The 21,189-nt window shown below is 38.4% G+C and overlaps 1 protein-coding gene across 1 annotated transcript in view; it reads left to right on the forward strand.

The window, feature by feature from the left end:
* The window catches only part of TENM1 (teneurin transmembrane protein 1), a 790,868-nt gene that overhangs the window by 490,030 nt on the left and 279,649 nt on the right, over positions 1-21,189 (forward strand). The window contains exon 8 of the mRNA XM_081792970.1: positions 14,791-14,943. Coding sequence (XP_081649096.1) covers positions 14,791-14,943 — 153 coding nt within the window. The remainder of the gene's footprint in view (positions 1-14,790; positions 14,944-21,189) is intronic.

Here is a 21,189-nt window from a genome sequence, read left to right on the forward strand (position 1 = left end):
ACAATTTATACTCTGAGCAGCAGTATGCAAGAGTGCTCATTTCCCTGAACCCTTGAAAACTTCTGATAATTGTTTATAAAAAAAAGTAAAGGAAAAAAAGCCATTTTGATTGGCAAAGTTACATTTCAGTATTTTAGCTTACATTTTTAAATTACCACTAGGGGTGAACATTTTAAAATGTCACTGCTAACTTGCATTTCCTCTTTTGTGAATTGCCAATTGATGTCTTTTGCCCATGTTTCTACTAGAAAGTTCAGCTGCTCTTTATTGATTGATTTATAAAAATGTTCATATATTAAAGATTTTAACATAAACTACTTATCTCAACAATGAATAAAAAAGAGACAAAATTACAACTTTAAACCATGAGGAAAAAATTTAAAAACTGAGAGACTGCCATATTCTTTTCCCACATTTCCTGGTATCCTGGAAAGACATTTCAGGATATATTAAGAAAAATCGTAGACCTGTTTTCAGGGGTTACATGACATTCTGCAAGTTTCCCATAGTCTACCTTTCCTTTAAAGCAAAACTTGATTCTATTTCAAAGATAGAATAAGACTTTGGACAACAAAGTCTTCAGGTTTAACACAAATGCTAAGAAGGTTGGGATGAAAAAGGGAAGAGATTGTAAAACTAATAGAAAATATATAGCATATGTATGGCTTCAGTTACATGTGATCCAGTAATCCAATAAAGTGTCCATATAAAAAGATGACTCTGCTGATGTTCACGTATTTTGAATTGATGGAGGGCTGTTACAGGGCTTCCAGTTCTTTCCTATGCGCTTACCTAGGATGGAAAAGAGAAAAGTAGTTTCAATAATCTCTTTGTGGGAAAAGAGCAGAGTTTTCCTCTCTGCAAAAATAACTGGTTGGCATGAAAATTGAACCTGTAACTTTGGCCTCATTAGCCCAATATGCCAGTACTAAATGGCGTTGGATAGGAGAAATGGATCACATCTTCTCTTGGTCCTGAATAAGAGAGAAGCTGGTGTCTGTGTGTCCTGGGCAAGTACTCCCTCTCTTTAGTTTTCAGTTTCTTCCTCTGTAACATGAGGAGGCTGAACCAAATGGTTGATATGTGGTCTTCTCCTTCTCCAAAATAAGATTTTAATTTTAGGACGCTTTTAGATTTACAGAAAGATGCAAAGATAGTACAGAGAATTCCCATATATTCCTTATCTGGCTTCTCCTATTATTAACTTCCTGTATCATCATGGCACATTTGTCACAACTAAGAAACCAACGTTGGTAATTATTATTATAACTGAACTTGACACTTGGTCTGGACTTTACCAGTTCTTCCCCAATGTCCTTTTTCTGTTCCAGGATCCCATCCAGGACAGGAAATTACATTCAGAGTCATGCTTCCCTAGCCTCCTCTAGTATGTGACAGTTTTCTGTCCCAGATGACCTTGACAGTTTTGTGTAGCACTGGCCAGCTTTTTTTGCAGGTTGTCCCTCAATCTGAGTTCTGCTCGTTTTCTTGCGCTGAGACTGGAGTTATGGAGGAAGACCACAGAAGTGCCATTATCATCACATCATGTCAAGGATACATGCTATCATGTACGTGCTGTCACTGATGATGTTAACCTTGGTCACTCGGCTGAGATAGTGTTTGTCAGCCTTCTCCACACTAAATAGTTACTCCCTCTTTTTCTAAACTCTACTGGTCTGTGGTCTTTTTGAGCTCTCACATACCATGGTTTTATTATATTCCAGACAGGTTCCCCTGCCTGCACAGATCAATTTGCTAGAGTTGAATCCATCACCCAGGAATGCATACTTGCCCTGGGTAACCCAGCTGAAAATTTTCTTGGGACCCTTTTCATACAAAATAGGGCTCTGTGAGAACTGTCAGTCATGTTTCATAAAATGAGAGTCTAACCACTTTCTGCTAACCTTTGTAGAAAGTACACTCTATAAGGAATGATGACTTTACAAATCTTAGGGATGCTCTGATTTCTGGAAACCTTTTACCAAGAGAACCCAACATCTACAGCTTCCAAACCTCAGTGATCATGATGATGGAGACAAGGAAATGAGCAGCTTCGGGGATGTAGGCAGGGAAAGGAGGGAAATGAATGCCCTACATTAAGTGGAGGGTTTGGAATGAGGAAATTACGTGAGGTGTGTTGTTTTCATTATATTCTGCTATGCAGCTATGTGAAGATGGCTGCTGAAATTCTCTTAGAGACCTGAGTCCCTCTAGATTGCTCTCTCCAGAAAAATGCAGACCTCTTCTAGGGCAGGAGAGCAGAGGGGGCAATTGGGCAAGAAGGCAGAGGGTGCGATTGGGCAAATGACCTTCTGCCTTTCTCCACTTCCAACGTGGTTTTGGAAAGGCTAGCTTGAGGGGAGAATTAACCAGGTGTAATATTCATGACTAACTTTTATTGAGCATTTATATAATGTGCCAGCCATTTTTCTAGGTACATTACATGTACTGACCTACAAGGTCCTCACAAGAACTGTATGGGGAAGGTACTATTATCATGCACATTTTATGGTGAGAATACTGAGACACAGGGATTAAATAATTTGCCCAAGGTCGCTCTGATAATAACTGTAGCAGAGCTGGGATTTGAAGCCAGACACCTTCATTCCAGACTCCTTCTCTTAAGTACCACGTGATAACTGGCTCCCTTTAGATAGACTGTGACCTCCAGGAGGGCAAGGGTTTTGTAAGCAAGCAGTTACTGTTGTATTTTCAGAACCTATGACATAGTCATTAGCCAACAAATAATTATTGCATGAAAGGAAGAGAAGGCGTGAAGATCCTGGTAATGAATCAAGCCCAAACATTGGTAACTTTTCCAGAAGTACACTGTCCTGGTGCCACCTCAGAAAACCCAGAACAAACTGAGTTATTTTAATCTTCTCTACTTTATTCTCTGTTTTCTTTTCATCTGATCAAATCGTGTAAGGCAGCTAAGAAGTCTTGATTACATACCCAGTTATAGTTTTCTACCACTCATCTGTTTTCCATGTTCTCATTTATGTCTCCTGACTCCCCAACCTCATATAAGCCCTGCTCTTTAATGCTAACTGTGAATAATCCAGTAAATGGAAAGAGTCTTAAAATTTCAACATTTAAAAGTTTGCAGATGAACACATAAACCATGTACCTATGGCTATGATGACATGATGCTAGATCAGAAGTGAGGGTTTTTAAAAAATGTTTATTTATTTATTTTAGAGAGAGAAAGGGAGAGAGAGTGCACGTGAGCAAGCAGGGGAGGGGGAGAGAGAGAGAGAGGGAGAGGGAGAATCCCAAGGAGGCTCCTCGCTGTCAGCTCAGAGCCTGACCTGGGGCTCGCTCTCACAAACTGTGAGAACATGACCTGAGCTGAAACCAAGAGTCGACTCTCAACCAACTGAGCCAGCTGGGTGCCCCAGAAAAGTGAGTTTTAAAGCATCAGCTACCATGGGTTGATGATATAAATCAGTGAATGTATTTCCATTTTTATAATTTAAATACATACAGGGCAAATGGGTAAGAGGAGGAGAGGGCTTTCGTGTAAGTCTATTTCTCGTTCTCCATATTCACCAGTTTTATCTGGACCTTTTAAAAGAATATGGATATAATTCCAAATATGCACTCAAACTAGCCATCAATAATGATGAAGCAATAGGCATAATTTGGACCAGAGTGAAAGGGAGAATTTGCTAAGCAGAAAATGAAGGGAAATGGAAAGAAAAAGAAAATTTTAAAGGAGAATGAAAAAGTGCTGATTCCTAGTTAAATTGATATTTTTGCTGAAGTATTCATTAGATGAATTTTTTGAAAAAAAATTTATCCCGTCATTCTGCCGCTTATTCCTCTTGACTCTACAAAGCAAATAATAATACAAAAGTAAGATTTGAGTTATGAAGAGCACTTATTGGTGTTGTGACTTGAGATGAAAACACTAAATAATTGTGTCTGTCTGATAAGGAATACACAGATGGGCCCGTTATGCAGCTGCAAATGCAGATCATATATTACACCTGTGATAAGGTACCCAAATAGACATGTTATTTATAAATATTGCTGCAGCCTGTGAATGGAAAATATAAAATACATAGTAAATGAAAGTTTTAAGATAATATAATATAGGACTGGGATATTAAAATGATTTATTACCTTGATAGAATCTTCTCTAGCCTCGATACTGGATAAAACCAGGACCGTACTAAGGCCAAAAAGGAAAAAAAAATGTATGCTGCAAGAAAGAATAATGCATTTCATTTAGGAAAGGAAATGTAGGGATTCAAACATGTGGATCAACAAGAAACGTGTCCTCGTTGCCTCTATTATACTATCGCAATCTTTTCTTTATTTGTTGTTTAATTTTACTGTTTTACCATGGCAGACTTGCAAAATGTGTTATGTAAACCGGTTCAAGGGAAAATGACTTTTTTTCTTTTTTTTTTTACTTCTTTTGTTTAAATTAGTGAAGTCGTTTCTTTGAAAAGGAGTTTTACCCATCCCCAACACGACAGCTTTTCAGGCTTTGAAACATGTTTGAAAGGGATCTCAAAGCCATATTGACTCCATTCAAATTACTTTGAAAAGGAACATTTAAGTATGTTTTATTTATGTTCATGATGTAGTGCAAGCACAAATAGTATTTTTAGTAGAAAATGTATATGTGCAACCATAGGAAAAAAGAGAGAAAACGTGAATGAAACTGCTGAGGCAAAAGTAAGGTACCATAAATAAACATGCACTGCTTTATTTAGTTCTTGAAAAATGCTTCCCCGAAAACTAATGGGTTTCAATCTTGCATGTAATCTGGTTATCACCTGGATAAAACCAAGATCTGAAGGTAATTTATCAAAGGGCTATAGTTCACTCATATACCAATTTGATGTTTAATGTAATGAAAATGGGATTTATTTTAAGATAGAAAGATAACCTGGTTTCTGTAATGTTAGCAGTCACTGCATTTAATTCAAGCAGCATTTTTGCAGTGATCTTATTGCAGAAGCATCTAGCTTCACACGATGTCCACTGAAGTATGGGTCTGGCGAGATTGTTTCCCATAGGAGTTAACTTGAAAGGCTGAAGTCATCAGGGGTCACCATCTGGGTAATGTACTTGGCATATTTTTCAGGAAGAGAACTGTTCAACATACAAGTAGATCTGTAGCTCTGACAAGCTTTGGAAGTCAAGTGCAAAAGCAGTAGCATTCCTTAGCCTAAAGGAACATGAAGCAAGATATGTAAGGGAACTGGCGGGGAAAATATTTTCTGACAGAAAGGAAAAACAAATTATCTTGAAAAATATTACATGCTTTTATCTTGGCACGATTTGCAACTTATGACATCATCTATGATGGACAAGATTTTGTTGGTGAGACAGGTTTCAAATGTTCTAAATAGGTTTATTGGTAGATTTAGAAAATAACACCAGAAGCTTCTTGCAACTAATAAATACAGCATCCTTAGCTGACTATGTGTACATTTTGAGATGCAAGATGAATTCCTTGAAAGCAAAGTTGTGTTTTCCTCACGCATACTGCGATTTCAAGGTTTACTTGTGTATTTAGTATCAGAGACCAATTTATCTGTTATTAAGTGGGTTTTAATATTATCTATGAGAGAGTGGACAGAAAATACCAAAAGATACAGAATAATATGAAAGGTTTCATATCCTGGCAATAGCATTGTAAAGATACTCCAATAAATTTAACTGTCAAAAAAGTTCTTCCAAGCACCCAAACTTTTCTTATTCAGATATTTTGAGGATAATTTTTTTGACCAGTCGATTTCAAACTATGTCTTTGGAGCTTTTGGGCAACTCTTTTGGACCCCCAATCCCTTTCTTTGCTTTTTAAATTTTTTAAATGTTTATTTTTGAGAGAGAGAGAGAGAGAGAGAGAGAGAGAGCAGATGAGGGGCAGAGAGAGAAGGAGACACAGAATCCGAAGCAGGCTCCAGGATCTGAGCTGTCAGCACAGAGCCTGATGTGGGGCCCAAACCCACAGACAGCAAGATCATGACCTGAGCCGAAGAGGGAAGCTTAACTGACTGAGCCACCCAGCTGTCCCTGGACTCCCAATCCCTTTCAATCAAGAGTTCTGTTTTATCTGCTTTATGTGTTTGAGGGTTATTCAGATTTTATTGCTGAATTGTTCTGCTGCCTTGAATTGGTTGGAAATGCTTTACTTTAGATAGAAAATAGTAATAAAAGAGAATGAATAAAACAATGCATCTATTCATTCAGCTTTAAAAAAAAGGTTTGTTGAGCACGTAGTGTTTTTTATTATATAACAATACATGAATACATTATCATTGTAAAACATTCTAACATTACCGTGAAAATATTGAAGTTCCAGCTCCCCATTCTAAAGATCAATGGTTTGGTATCAATCCTCCCAGTTCTTTGTATGCATTTACATATAAAGAGATACATATTTTTTTTTGCTTAAATAGGATCATTGGACATGCATTGTTCTCCAATGTTTTTTATACAAATCTTAGAGCTCTTTTCATGTAGGTACATAGAGCTCAACCAGTAGTGTGCTGATAAATGTTTAACAGCCAGCTCTCTGTGCAAAAAAAAAAAAAAATGGTCTGCAACATTTGCTGGTTCCAGGAGTGTTAATAAACCCACCATGGGCGATTTCAACTACCAACGTGAAGTCATTGAAGGTGGAATTGGGAAGACGTGCACAGTGGGCTTTTATAAACCAGTGTAAACTGGCTCCTGCACACCACTGAATCAATTCTTTTTCTTTTTAGGATTTTTTTTTTTGAAATAAATTTAGACTTACGGAACAGTTGTAGACGTAGCGCCGAATTCCTCGAATTCCTGTGTACCTGTCACTCCGCTGGCAATATTAACGTCTTGCATAACCATAGTACAATTATGAAAAGTAAGAGATTAACATTGGTATAATGCTATTAACTCAGAGTATAATACTGATTTCTCCAGTTTTTCCTTTTTTGTTCTGTTCCAGGATCCTATCTAGGGTCTCACGTTGCATTTAATTGTCATGTCTCCTTAGCTTCCTCCAATCTGACAGTCTCTTGGTATCAGTCCTTTTAATTCTTACATAAGATTTCATAGTATGAGTATACCACTCTCTCCAAGATGGATATATTGACAGTTCTGTTTATTTTACTATATTAACAATGCTATGTTGACTTTTCTTGTACATCCCCCTTTATGCACATATGTGATTATTTCTTTGGTAGATTCCTGGAAGTTGAATGCATTGGTCAAAAAGTATTCCCAATTTCAATTTTGATCAGTATCACAAAATTGCTTTCTAAAGCTCCTTTTACCACTTTATAGTCAGATCGGTGTGTAAGCAGAGTACCTCCTGACTACCAGACAAGGAGTTAGGTACCAGAGAGAAAAATTAAGAAGACATGGATCCTGCCCTTTGAATACTTTAATAATGATGAGGCAGACATATAAATAAATACCTTCAATATAACATGGTGGGCCTTACGAAGGGTGCTAAAAGAGAAACATCATCTCTTCGTGAAATGTTCTAGATAGTCAAGATCAGCACTGTCCATATAAATACAAAGCAAACCACCTATGTAATTTAAAATTTGGTAGTAACCACATTAAAGATGTGAAAAGAAACCAATGGGAATAATTAAAATTTTTATTTACTCAGATATATATATATATATATTATCATTTCAATATGTAATCCATATAAAATTATTAATTGGATATATTCTGATTTTTCTTTTGTACTAACACTTCGCCTCTGACTAGCCACATTTCAAATGCTTGATAGACCATGTGGCCAGTGGTTGCCATGTGGGATGATACAGACTGAGGTCATTAAGCACGTATGTCCTACATCTAGTTCTGAAGCTGTCCTATGGTCTGTCTATTATACATGAATATTTTTCCTTTTGAAGGGAAATGGAACGAGGAAGCAGTATCAGTTATAAATATTTAACTAGAGACCATCAGTCTTACTTAAGAGAAAGAAAGACCAACATCCTAACAGAAAGAGCAGAGAAGTAACTACTGAGAGACTCAGAGCTTTCAGCCTAGAGAAATGTGCAAGAGCTTCTTCTCATAAAGTTAGCCTGCCTTGAGATCCAAGATTGAGTTTGGCAATTGGGGAGGGTGAGATATTCCGTTTGTTACCTTTGTGATAAATTTATAATTTCAGAGCATAGCTCTTTGCAACTGGATAAACCAAGAAGGATAATGATTATAAAATGTACAGGGCTTGGCTCTAGGGAATATTTGTTAGGAGCACATTCTTAATCAGCTGAAATGACATTATTCCCAGAATATCTGAATAGGCATGCACATTCTGTCCAGCCACCGAATTTCAACGAAGTGCGACATGGGACTGGTACTCCTGGAAAGATCTGGGTCGTGTCAGCCTCTACCCATTGAGGATGTATATTTTTATAGATGTCTTTATGAAAAATAACTTTGAGTTTGGGGTCAGGAGTACTTCTATTAGGTCTACTATAACTAGAATTGCTCATTTTAAAATGTATATTTCAGTATGCATGATTTTAGTTTTATCACTTTCTATTCACTTGTAAGATTTATTAGTGACCAGTTTGTAAAGTTGGTTAGAGCACAGATCTAGCATAATCATGGGTGCAGTCCTTCAGTTTAAGAGTTTTTCTCCCACTCTTCTTCCTTTTTTAAAAAAGTTTATTTATTTTGAGAGCGGGAGAGAGACAGAGAATGCATGGGGGAGGGACAGAGAGAGGGAGTAAGAGAGAGAATCCCAAGCAGGCTCTGCACGGTCAGCACAGCGCGATGCAGGGCTTGAACTCACGGACTGTGAGAACATGAGCCAAAATCGAGAATCAGACACTCAGCTGACTGAGCTGCCCAGGTGCCCCTCTACCACTCTTCTTCCTGGCTGAGCTCCACTCATACTGGCCTCCTTAGCATTTCTCAAACATTTCATACAAAACTTTGGAGTTTTGTGTAATTGCCATTCTTTCCTCCTGGAAGGTTCTTCAACTGAATATTCATATGGCTTCACTTCATTCAGAACTTGGTTCAAATATTACCTTCTCCGAGAAGCCTTCCTTGACTAGTCTTACTTCTTTTACAATAACTACCTGACATTATTCCATTTATTTGCTTCTTTGTTTCTACACAGCTATGGTATATTACTATATCATATTATTATATATTAATTATATCATATATTTATTCATTGTCTGCATGTCATAACCCACCACCCTCTCATATGAGTTCTGGGAATGTAGAGGTTTTTTAAAGATTGTATTCACTGCTGTAAACTTAGAAAAACAGTGCCTGTTTTTCATTACCTTTTTATACCCTTAATTCTACCCAGTTGGCTTATAATGTTTATACTAGGGCTTGGGAGACTTGCCTCCAAAATGTGGCTATAGATACATAGCGTAGATCTGGATGGGGACCCACGAGAAGCTAAGGGCTCTGTATCCTCATCCTGCATCCAAGGTTGATATGCAATCAGCGTGTCCTGATTAGGCTGTATTGGTTGTTTAGATCCTGTTCCATATTGGTCAGCCAGTACCTACGGTGTCCTGGCTGCTAAATATTTTTGTTATTACCTTTGCCTATATTTCCAACATTCCCAATGTGCCCAGCATATGCTTTGAAAGTATTTGTTGAATGAATTAATAAATACATCCCCATAAAATAAGTAGTGCTGGATCTTTCTAGTGGAGTATTGGTATGTCGCAAAGATCAACATGATTTTATTTATTGGTCTTAGTATGAACACAATATTATTTATTTCTAATAGAACTCCAAGACTAGAGTTACCTAGTTACCTTAGTCTACCCTGTACATACTTTCTGACTTCCTTCTACAACTCAGCTTATGGAAGTCCCGTTGGGAGGAGAGGAAAGTACCCCTATGGTACCCCTAATCTGTAGCAAGTAAGTTCACTTGCATTATGTATTGATACAAATATACATTACAAATAGCTTATTGCCTGGAAAAGACAAAGTAAACTTAAAAAATGACAAAGCTTTGCCACTCTCAAAGAGTATTCTGCTAAATGTGCCCACACTTCTTTGCCTGTCTCGATTGACTGTTAGCAGTCCATTTCATTTGATGGTGAAAAATTAATCCTTGCCTTATTATTTTGAAGTGATTTTTCAGCACATGCATTTTCTCTGTCATTTTTGAGTGCCCTTAGGAAACTGGCTTAACTTAAAGTATATAAAATATCCCGCTTGATCTTCAAAATGAAAACCACTATGCCTTTTGTTCCTTATAGCCAATCTAATTTCACAGACATAACTGAACCAAGGGAATCAAACACATTTTCAGTATAGCTTTTAATATCCATAATTTTCCAATTATTTGGAGGACAGAGTAGACCAAATTGTCTTTAAAAACTGATAAACCCCTTTAATTGGAGTAAGTATGTTAAACCAACCATACTTTGAGTCTTTTGGCAAGGAAGTCTGGGGAATGTCACTAGTATAGCTTTATTAGCATGCCATACTGTACCTTACTCAGAACCGCTATCATTTGAGTTCCAATTGTTTCCAATAATTGCAAGAGAAATTCATCAGGCAGCACTGGCCTTAACCCAAAGAAAAGGGTAGAAACCAATTAAATGCTTAAAATTTTAAGGATAAATTAGAAGGTAGGTGTTAGAAATCTCTAGCTCCAACTAAAAGTGGATAAATGATTCTTAAATAGGCTATCTGGCCAGATTTCCTGTTCTTGGTTGCTAATCCACATACTATATATGAGTATTAGACATACAAATTAGCCCCTTTCACTCTGCCTAGAAACATAAAGAAAAATGTTAGATGGATTATGAACAGATTCACTTTTTTTCCTTTTGGTAAGATTTGGTTGCTGTTTAAAATTGCAATGAGAAAACAGATAAAAAGATTTCCCCAGCTTCTGTCCTAGTTATTGTTTTCTCCCAACATTATCTGCCCTCAGTGACCTCATTCATTCTCACATTGTCAGCCATTGCCTCTGTGCATATATGATTCCGCAGTCTTGTTCTAGCCTTAATACTTCTCCAGAACTTCAAACCTCCAAAGCTCGTTTGTTGAACATTTCTATCTGGACAGTCCATTGGTCCCTGGAAGCCGGCACCTCCAAAGATGCATTCATTATATTTCCCCCATCACCCCACCCTGCCCCAAACCAACTAGTCATCAGTCAACAAACACATGTCCAACACCAGTTATTTGTAGCTAGTGCTGGGCTAAGTGCACAGTCCCCTAACTCTATTAATCATTGCATTATGCTTTCAGTTACTCAGGCTTCAAACCTTAACTATGTTGTATTCCTCCCTTTCCCTCATTTTCTTCTATTTTTGCCCCCAGCACACCTACATGCGTGCATGAGCGTGCGGTGAACATACATGTACGCACACACAGAATTTGTTACCAAACCCTGAGATGACGTTTATGCAATTTCCCCTTAAGGAATTGCCTTCTTTGCATTCCCACTGCCACTGCCCTAATTGAGACGCTCATTATTTCTCACCTAGATTATTGCAGTGGTCATCCCAATTTGTGTTCTTGCCAAATCTTTAGGCCTCCCAAGTCATCGTTCTCCACACTAGTATTGGATTTATCTTCCCACAAAGGGTTGCTCCGATGATATCATTTGTTTACCTAGAAGCCATCAGTTTTCCCCATTGCTATAAAATTAATCTTCCTGAAGAAAGCTGATCATAACGCTCATTTGCTCAGAAAATAGCAATGTCTCCTTGTTGCCTAATAAATTGAACCCAAATATCTAAGTGTGGCATTCAACATCCTCACAATATGGCCCTAATCCTCCCTTCCAGCCTTAACTTCCACTATCATCTATACATAGCTATACTCCAGCCAACCCCAGCAACTTTCTTTGCCTCAAATACATCCTGTGCTTTACAAAGTCATGTTTTGTTCAACCTGCCCCCTCACCCTACCCATTACTGTCAGCTGTCAAAGCTCTATACATTCTTTTTTTTTTTTTAACCTTTTATTTAATTTTGAGACAGGGAGAGACAGAGCATGAACAGGGGAGGGTCAGAGAGAGGGAGACACAGAATCCGAAACAGGCTCCAGGCTCTGAGTGGTCAGCACAGAGCCCGATGCGGGGCTCGAACTCACGGACCGCGAGATCATGACCCGAGCTGAAGTCGGCCGCTCAACCGACTGAGCCACCCAGGCGCCCCAAAGCTCTATACATTCTTTAAGGTTCATCTCTAATCCTGCTTCCTTCATTAAAGCATCCCTGATCAGCCCAGCCAATTTTAATCTGTTGTTCCTTTAAACCACTTCTTTTTTTGAGTTTTTCTTTTAATTCCAGTTAGTTAACATACAGTGTAATACTAGTTTCAGGTGTACAATTTAGTGATTCAACACTTAACGTACAACACCTGGTACTCATCACAAGTGCCCTTCTTAATCCCCATCACCTGTTTAACCCATTCCCCGACCCACCTTCTCTCTGGTAACCATCAGTTTGTGTTCTATATTTAAGAGTCTTTCTTGGTCTGCCTCCCTCTGTTTTTTCTCCTTTGTGTGTTTCTTTTGTTTCTTGAATTCCACATAGGAGAGAAATCATGTGGGATTTGTCTTTCTCTGACTTACTTCACTTAGCATAATACTCTCTAGCTCCATCCCTGTCACTGTGAATGGCAAGATTTCATTCTTTTTTTTTTTAATGTTTATTTATTTTTGAGAGAGAGAGAGAGAGAGAGCGTGAACGGGGGAGGGGAAGAGAGAGAGGGAAACAATCTGAAGCAGGCTTCAGGCTCTGTGCTGTCAGCACAGAGCCCGATGCGGGGCTCAAACTCATAGACCATGAGATCATGACCTGAGCCGAAGTCAGATGCTCGACTGAGCCACCCAGGCGCCCCAAATTCATTCTTTTTTATGGCTGAGTAACATTCCATTGTATATGTATACCGCATCTTTATCCATTCATCAGTCGATGGACACTTGGGCTGTTTCCATAATTTGGCTATTGTAGATACTGCTGCTATAAACATGGAGGTGCATGTGTCCCTTTGGATTAGTGTTTTTGTATTTTTTGGGTAGATACCCAGTAGTGCGATTGCTGGATCATAAGGTAGTTCTATTTTTACCTCTTTGAGGAACCTCCATACTGTTTTCCAGAGCGGCTGCCCCAGTTTTCATTCCCACCAACAGTGCAAGAGGGCTTCCTTTTCTCCACATCCTCAACAACACCTGTTGTTTCTTGTGTTGTTGATTTTAGCCATTCTGACAGTTGTGAGGTGATATTTTATTCCTGGGTTGCAAGGGTGGTTTAATATTCGCAAATCAATCAACGTGATACACCACATCAATAAAAGAAAAGAACCATATGATTATTTCAATAGATGCAGAAAAAGCATTTGACAAAGGACAGCATCGATTCATGATAAAAAACCCTCAACAGAGTAGATTTAGAGACAACGTTCCTTAACATAATAAAGGCCATGTATGGAAAACCCACAGTTAATATCATCCTCAACGGGGGGAAAAACAGAGAGCTTTTCCCCTAAGCTCAGGAACAAGACAGGGATGTCCACCCTAACCACTGTTACTTAGCACTGGAAGTCCTAGCCTCAGCAGTCAGACAATAAGCCACTTCTTTTATTTTTTTTTTCAATATTTTGTAAGGATTGTTTTCTTTGAAACAAGAGAATAAACCCTTTCTCTTAGAACAGAAATTCCTTTTCTCCCGCATGGCAAACATCACTGATATTCATTGTAATAATTATCAACAAGACAGAAATCCCAAAGAAGAAAATTAAAATCCACCATAGGCCCCCATGTTGTGAACACGTTGCTGTGTATTCTCCTAGCCCTCTCTATCCAGACATCCACATGTCTACACACACACACACGCACACACGCATTATAGATCATACTGTTCGTACTGTTTAGTAGCCTGATGTTTTTCATTTGATGCATCATAATTATTCCCATGCCAGTTCATAGTCCTCTCCAACATGATTTAATAGCCATGTAATCTTGTATTATTTATAATATCATCAGTTATTTCATTAATCTCATTTGATGAATATTTAGATTGATCATAACTTTCTACTAGCTTTTAAATGTTACAATGGATAGCCTTGTAGTTTGGACACATTCGTAATTAACTCATAGAAATGGAATTGTGGGCTAAAAAGGTAAGCCAAATTTTAAAGTTTTTTGATAAATGGTGCCACATTACTCTCCACAAAGGTGTTGTTTTTGTAATACTCTCGTGAAGAGTAGAGTGCCCATTTTCCTGCACTCTGATCAACACAGGTATTTTTTTAATGCTGTGATAGCAATTGAACCTGTATTATGTCAGTTATTCTGCATATCTTATACTTATTTTATACTTGTGTTACTTCCAACTCCTACCCTAATAGGCATCTATATTTTAACATCTGCAGCAGCTATCATACGACTTTATGCATTCTGGGCACTCAGGAAACGTTTGCTGCATTGAATTGAATCGGAGCCATAGCTAAGGGCTCCCATGTTCTCACGATAGCCTGTCCACCATTACTCTGCAGTTTCCATATGCAAACTAGAGTTACACAACTCAAGGACACGGGAGAGGAAGGGCTAAGAACGCTGAGGAGCAGCGTCCAATCCCATTGTGGTTGCTTAACTAATACTCCAACGTCTATCACCGGGAGAGCTACAGCTTCAAAACTTTAACAATAGCTACTTAGGAAAGTAGCTAAACATATAACGTAGGTATAACGTGCAAGCTGGTTGGCCTAACTAAAAGGAAACTGGTCATGGCATTTTTAGGTGGAAAGGGACAGCTGGTATAGGGACCGTGTCAGCAAGTCTGGAATAAGTTCACGTGTGGCTTGTTTTCTTGCAGCAGTGCATTTGTTCGGCCTGACTTGGCAGCTGCAACCAGTTGAAGGACAGCTCTATGAAAATGGAGTTAGCAAAGGGAACAGAGGGACCGAATCCATGGATACTACTTACTCTCCAATTGGAGGAAAAGTTTCCGATAAATCAGAGAAAAAAGGTACAGTGATCAAAATGATTGATTTATTGATTATTGATTACTTTTCTTCTAATTTGGTCATTAGAGCTAAAGCTGGGATGGTTTCACTTCACATTAAATTTCATGATCACTCGAAAGAAGTATTCTACGTGGACAGAATAAATACATGTAAATGTCTTATGAAAGCAAATTTTCCTTTCTCTAGTGCCTTGAGTATAAACCAATTAAACTTTTCAAATATGTAGGCAATTTTGAAAATAGATAAATATTTACAGGATGGAGGTTTCAATACAATGGAAATTGCATTTCGCATATAACTACCCTGAAGCAACATGGGATTTTGATTAAGTTCTCTGTGTCCAAGCCCAGCATTTATATATAACATTTTACAAAGGGTATATGGAAATTTCTTCTGTTTATAATAAGAAAAAGCCTTTTATGCTTAATATAAGGGTGAATGTTTATGTCAAAGTGGGGGAACATGAATTTTTTTCTTGTTGGGGAACACAAATTCTTCATAGTTGGAGAAAAGAAGAAAGCACTTGGAGTACTGAATTGTTAAATTTAACCAAACATGAGCTTGAGCTACCAGACTTATTTACAATAAATGTCACAGGACCAACATTCCCAACATCTTATTCACATTGAATGATCTTAGTCTTAATATACAAGTATTGAAAATAACCGAAAGTTTGTATGACGATTTCTTTTGACGTAGGATTCAGCACACAAGGACTCAAACACTGTCAAATTTCAGGATGGCCTTCAAAAGCATAAATTGCAAACAAAACATGTAGCCAGCAGAATCCTAAATATCTTTAGGAGATCACATATAAACAGATGAATGAATGAATGATCCAAAGTCTACCCCCAAGAAGCTTACAATTTGAGGGGTGCCTGGGTGGCTCAGTCGGTTGAGCATCCAACTTCAGCACGGGTCTTGATCTCACGGTTTGTGGGTTCGAGCCCCGGGTCGGGCTCTGTGCTGACAGCTCAGAGCCTGGAGCCTGCTTCAGATTCTGTGCCTCCCTCTCTCTCTGTCCCTCCCCCACTCCTGCTTTGTCTTTCTGTCTCTCTCTCAAAAATAAACATTTAAAAAATTTTTTTAAAAGAAGCTTGCGATTTTATAGGGGTGGTAAGACAGTCTTATTTTGCTTGATTAGTTGCAAACAAGATATTTTGTTTTGTAGTTGTTTGAGTTACTCATCTTGATTTCTGTTTTTAGTTTCTTTTGGGGGGTTATTTGTGGGGTTTGCTCTGTTTTGTTTTTGTTTGCTTTTTAAAGGGCAATTCTTCTTTGGTCTATGCTTCAGTAAAAATTCATGGTTTGGTTTCAGGAAAACATTATGATTTGTCCTAGTTTTCAATTCACGATGCAGTTTGCTTTACGTTCTTGTTTAGAAATACTGTCTCTAGCCTTGGCTGACCTTTCACAGCAATTTTCATTGTTGCTGCTGAGAGGGGCTGAGGGTAGTACAAGGGTCAGTGATGACAGAGGAAAGGGTCTGAGTACATTCGGACTTGGACTTTTTCTCTCTTACTTTCTTTCCTACCGTTCCTTTATACCTGCAAGTGAAAGAGCCACCATTTGGTGCCTTTGGGATTTCTTGCCATTCACACTTGAAAATCAGGAATTATCTATTTGAGGGAAATGAAACATGCAAGACAGAAGGTCATTACATAGTTGTTACCAGAGCATATTTGTTTTTTATGCTAATTCAGATATCTGTAATTCTCTTCCCCGAAGTACAGTTGACTCTGGAACAACATGGATTTGAACCGTGCAGATCCTCCTCTATACAGACTTTTTCAATAAATACAGCACAGTACTGTAAATGTATTTTCTCTTCCTTATGACGTTCTTGCCAACTTGTTTTTTTCTCTAGCTTACTTTATCGTAGGGATACAGTATATGTTACATGTAACATACAAAATATGTGTTAATCAACTGTTATGTTATTGGTAAGCCTTCTAACAGTGGACTATTAGTAGTTACGTGTTGGAGGAGTCACAAGTTCTACAAGGATTTTTGACCGCATGGAGTTTGGGAGGGAGAGGATGGGTGCCCCTAACTGCAGCGTTGTTCAAGAGTTAGCTATAGTTTGATGATGGTGACTAAAATGTATTAAATAATTAACCGTGTGTCAAGAATTGCTCCAGCCACTTAACAGGTGTTATATCATGAAGGTAACAGTATGGTCCTCATTTTCCAAAGAAAAAAACAGAGACACAGAAAGGTTAAGTAACTTGCCCACGGTTACAGAGCTAGAAACTGGCGGTCTGATTTCAGAGCCTTGTCCCTACACTGTACTGAAATCCACACGCAAAATGTATGTGAAAACCACAAAAGACACTTTACCCAGTGAAAGCAAAGCCCCAGAGTCTATTCATGATGCATTTTAGAGAAATTCTATACACCTGTATTTGAATGTGTTGTGACAAGTTTCATAAATGAAAAATTCTTTTAAGTTTCTGCTCAATTATAACAACAAACAGGCCAAACCAATTTCAATTTAATACTTTATTAAGAAAAATCATTAAGGGTTGATGCCATATACACCAAGTTGTTATCTTAAACTGGCTTTTTATGGCAGTCTGAACAAAACCCTAACTGTAACTGCACATCATAGTTCAGCTATATTAGGTCTTTACTGCATATCACTCACTGAGTACAAACATAGCCCCTGTTTTATAATGCCATGTGTATACTAAACCAAACCTTGCAGAAGATGTAATATACTATAAGGATATTTTCAACTGGTCAGCTGTATCCTTTTATGATTTTCGAGACATCACACACCCCATAAATACAGTCACAGAAGCTTGTCTTAATGATGCTCTGTACATTAAAATATAAAACTAAAAACCAGATAATCCTTTTTGCATTGTTTTCCTTACTCCTCTAGAGGATTGGGCATTTGTAGCACTGTGGTTAAGAGCCTGGGCTCTGGAGTCAGACAGACCTGGCTTTGAATACTGACCGTGCCATTTACTGGCTCTCCAACGTCAGGCAATGAATTGACACGACCTTACTGAACTAGTGTCCTCATCTACAACATAAGGATGACAATAATAGTACCTGCCTCAAAAGTTGGTTGTGAAGAATAAGTGAGAATAGCGCAGTGCCAGGCACATTGTTTAGTTGAGCAGTAATTATTATGACCAAATGATTGGAAAATTACCTTGAGTTTATTGGCATCCTATTGGGTACCATAGATCCTGCTTTCAAACTGGTATCAGCTTTTCCATGGATGATGGCCTTCTTGGGATTTAGATATTTTCTCTTTTTAAAGCTTGATCTCTCTTAACAATTTAGCATCTATTATTTGGTAATTATCATCACCTTAACCATCAAAGTGATGAATCAAGTAGAATGGCATGGAAAAAAAAAATCAAATTCTACTGGAATTGGTTCCCCATAAACAGTAGTTAAATATATCTGCTTCTCCTTAGGAGATTAAAGACTTTTCTCACTACTTAGATTTCCAAATGAAAGAAAAAAGAATATTTGATTATAGACATTTAGTATGCTAACATTTTCTTTTTGAAACTTAATTGAATAATTTGAATGGAATTTCCAAAAGAAGACTTAAGTCACAACCACATATTGCAATCTACCAGAAAGACCAGCTGTCGGTTGTTCAATAAACATTAATAGAATTGAAAGCCCCTACTACCTTAGAAACTTACAAAGTAGTCATAACTCTTTCTCTTTAACTAATAAACATTATGTAACAACTACTTTATTTTTTTTAATGAGCTGTCAGCACAGAGCCCGACATGGGGCTTGAACTCATGAACCGTGAGATTAGGATCTAAGCCGACGTCAGACACTTAACTGGCTGAGCCGCCCAGGAACCCCATAACAACTACTTTAAACAGAGCAGGGGATAGAAAAGAGTAAAAGACTTAGTCCCAGACCTGAGTCATGTGACATCCATAAGTTGACCTAAAAATAATTACAGTGTAATTTATCAACTAGTATGAAATGTTAAAATCTTAAAAGATTATCAAATACAACGTCTTTATTTAAAGATGAAGAAACTGAGGTCCAGAAGGATCAAGAACTCACAGAGAACACACAGACGGCATTTGAGTCCACCTCTTCTGTTTTCTCATCTCTTATTGAAATAACGTAACACAAACTAAACATATAAATTGCTAAAGAGGTTTTCTAAGGAAGTATCAAAGGCAAAAACTAAACAAGTAGGGAAATTGATTGTACTCAGGCTATTGCAATAGGGCAAGCATTCCAGATCGGAAGATCAGAGTGAGCAAAGTGGATTTTGCCTTAGACTTCTATAGGAGGAGTGGATAGGGACATGCGGGATGGTTTATGGTTGGGATTGTTTTGTACTCCGGGGAAGTCTCAGTCAGTCACCTGAACAGGAAATGTTTATGTCTGTGTCTAGCTAGTTGAAGGAGAACAAATAGTTCTCACCTCAGCTAATTATTTATGAGACAAAGAACAGACGATTTTTAAAGTCTGTATTTGGTCTTTTGGCAGGTTCCAGCAAAAGGGGGAAGGTCTGTGTTTTGTCTTGTTACAGGTAAACAAAGGAGTTTTATGCAGTTCTTATGGGAGCCATGAGAAAGGGTGGACAGAGCCGAATCTACAAGTCATATGGGAAAGGGTTTCTAATGCAGTTATTTTTGTTTTTTGTTTATTTTGCAGTAAGCCATTTCCCAAAACATAGAAGAGTGAGAGGATTTTGGAAAAAAAAAAAAGTTGGGAAGATTTCTGTTTTTTTTTTTTTTTTTTAATACTTCTTTATTTATTTTGAGAATACGAGAGAGAGAAAGAGAAAGAGAGCAAGTGGGGTAGGGGCAGAGAAAGGAAGAGAGAAAATCCAAAGTAGACTCCACACTGTCAGCACAGAGCCCAACGTGGAGCTCAGTCTCACAAATCATGAGATCGTGACCTGAACCAAGATCAAGACTTGGATGCTTAACCGACTAAGCCACCTAGGCACCTAAATGATTGGGAGGATTTCTTAACCAGCAGTTTTCCAGGAGCATGGGGCTGAGGTCAAGTCCAACATCGTCAGCGGCCATCTGAATGAGGAAGTTTATCCAGTAGTGGAGGGTACTGAATTCCTGCAGGTCGGATGCCAACATAGAGCACAGGAACAAAAAGGGTGGGTGGGCAGAACTAAAGAATACTCACGTCAGCCTTTATCTCCTTTACGATTTTGCAAAAGTCTGGCCTTGGGAGAAAGTGGCATTTCTTTTAAATTCATTCTACAAGATCTGTCTCCACAAAGTTGAAGTGAAGAAAAAAAAGGTATTTTCTAGTCCAGTGTCTGCTGAATATATGACCATACAAACAACATATAGCTGAGGTGCCTGAGTGGCTCAGTCAGTGGAGCATCTGACTCTTGGTTTCTGCTCAGGTCATCATCTCACAGTTCGTGAGATTGAGCCCTGCATCAGGCTTGGAACTGACTGCATCGAGCCTGCTTGGGATTCTCTCTCTCTCTCTCTCTCTCTCTCTCTCTCTCTCTGTCCCTCCTCCGCTCATTCTCACTCTTTGTCTTTCTCAAAATAAATAAACTTAAAAAAGACCTAACAACATATAGCTGATTGATATTACACAACTTAAGCCTGTCATGAAGATGATTTAACCCAGACCATGCAATGACTATAGCTTCACCTCCCTGGGCTCCAGTTTCTTATTTGAAAAATAAGGGAGGGGTGCCTGGGTGGCTCAGTCTGTTAAGCGTCCGACTTCAGCTCAGGTCATGATCTCACGGTCTGTGGGTTCGAGTCCTGCGTCGGGCTCTGTGCTGACAGCTCAGAGCCTGGAGCCTGCTTCAGATTCTGTGTCTCCCTCTCTCTCTGACCCTCCCCCGTTCATGCTCTGTCTCTCTCTGTCTCAAAAATAAATAAACATTAAAAAAGAAAAATAAGGGAGTTGGCTTTGTATAGGTTGAAAAATAATTTTTCCTCTAACCTTCTAAGCTCTTGGCTGTAGCAACCACCCCCCTGCAGCTATAATAAAAAGCCAGATGAACAGGAGGAGAAGTTTAATAACATGTATGCTCCCTGTGTACACAAGAGAGACCCAGGAGAACTGAGGAACTCCTGGAATGGCCCAGGCCACCACTTTAAATACCATCTCCAGCTGAAGACAAAAGATGTTGGGGGATAGGGAGCCCAAGTATGGGAGGCTGTCAGGCAAAGTACAGTGAGCTAAAGTATGGTTGGTACACAGATCTAAGCCCCGCCTCCTCCAATTGGTAAGAGTTTCTAGAAATGTAGGCACAT

Source organism: Panthera onca, chromosome X (assembly GCF_046562875.1).
Source record: "Panthera onca isolate mPanOnc1 chromosome X, mPanOnc1 haplotype 2, whole genome shotgun sequence".
Classification (NCBI taxonomy): domain Eukaryota; kingdom Metazoa; phylum Chordata; class Mammalia; order Carnivora; family Felidae; genus Panthera; species Panthera onca.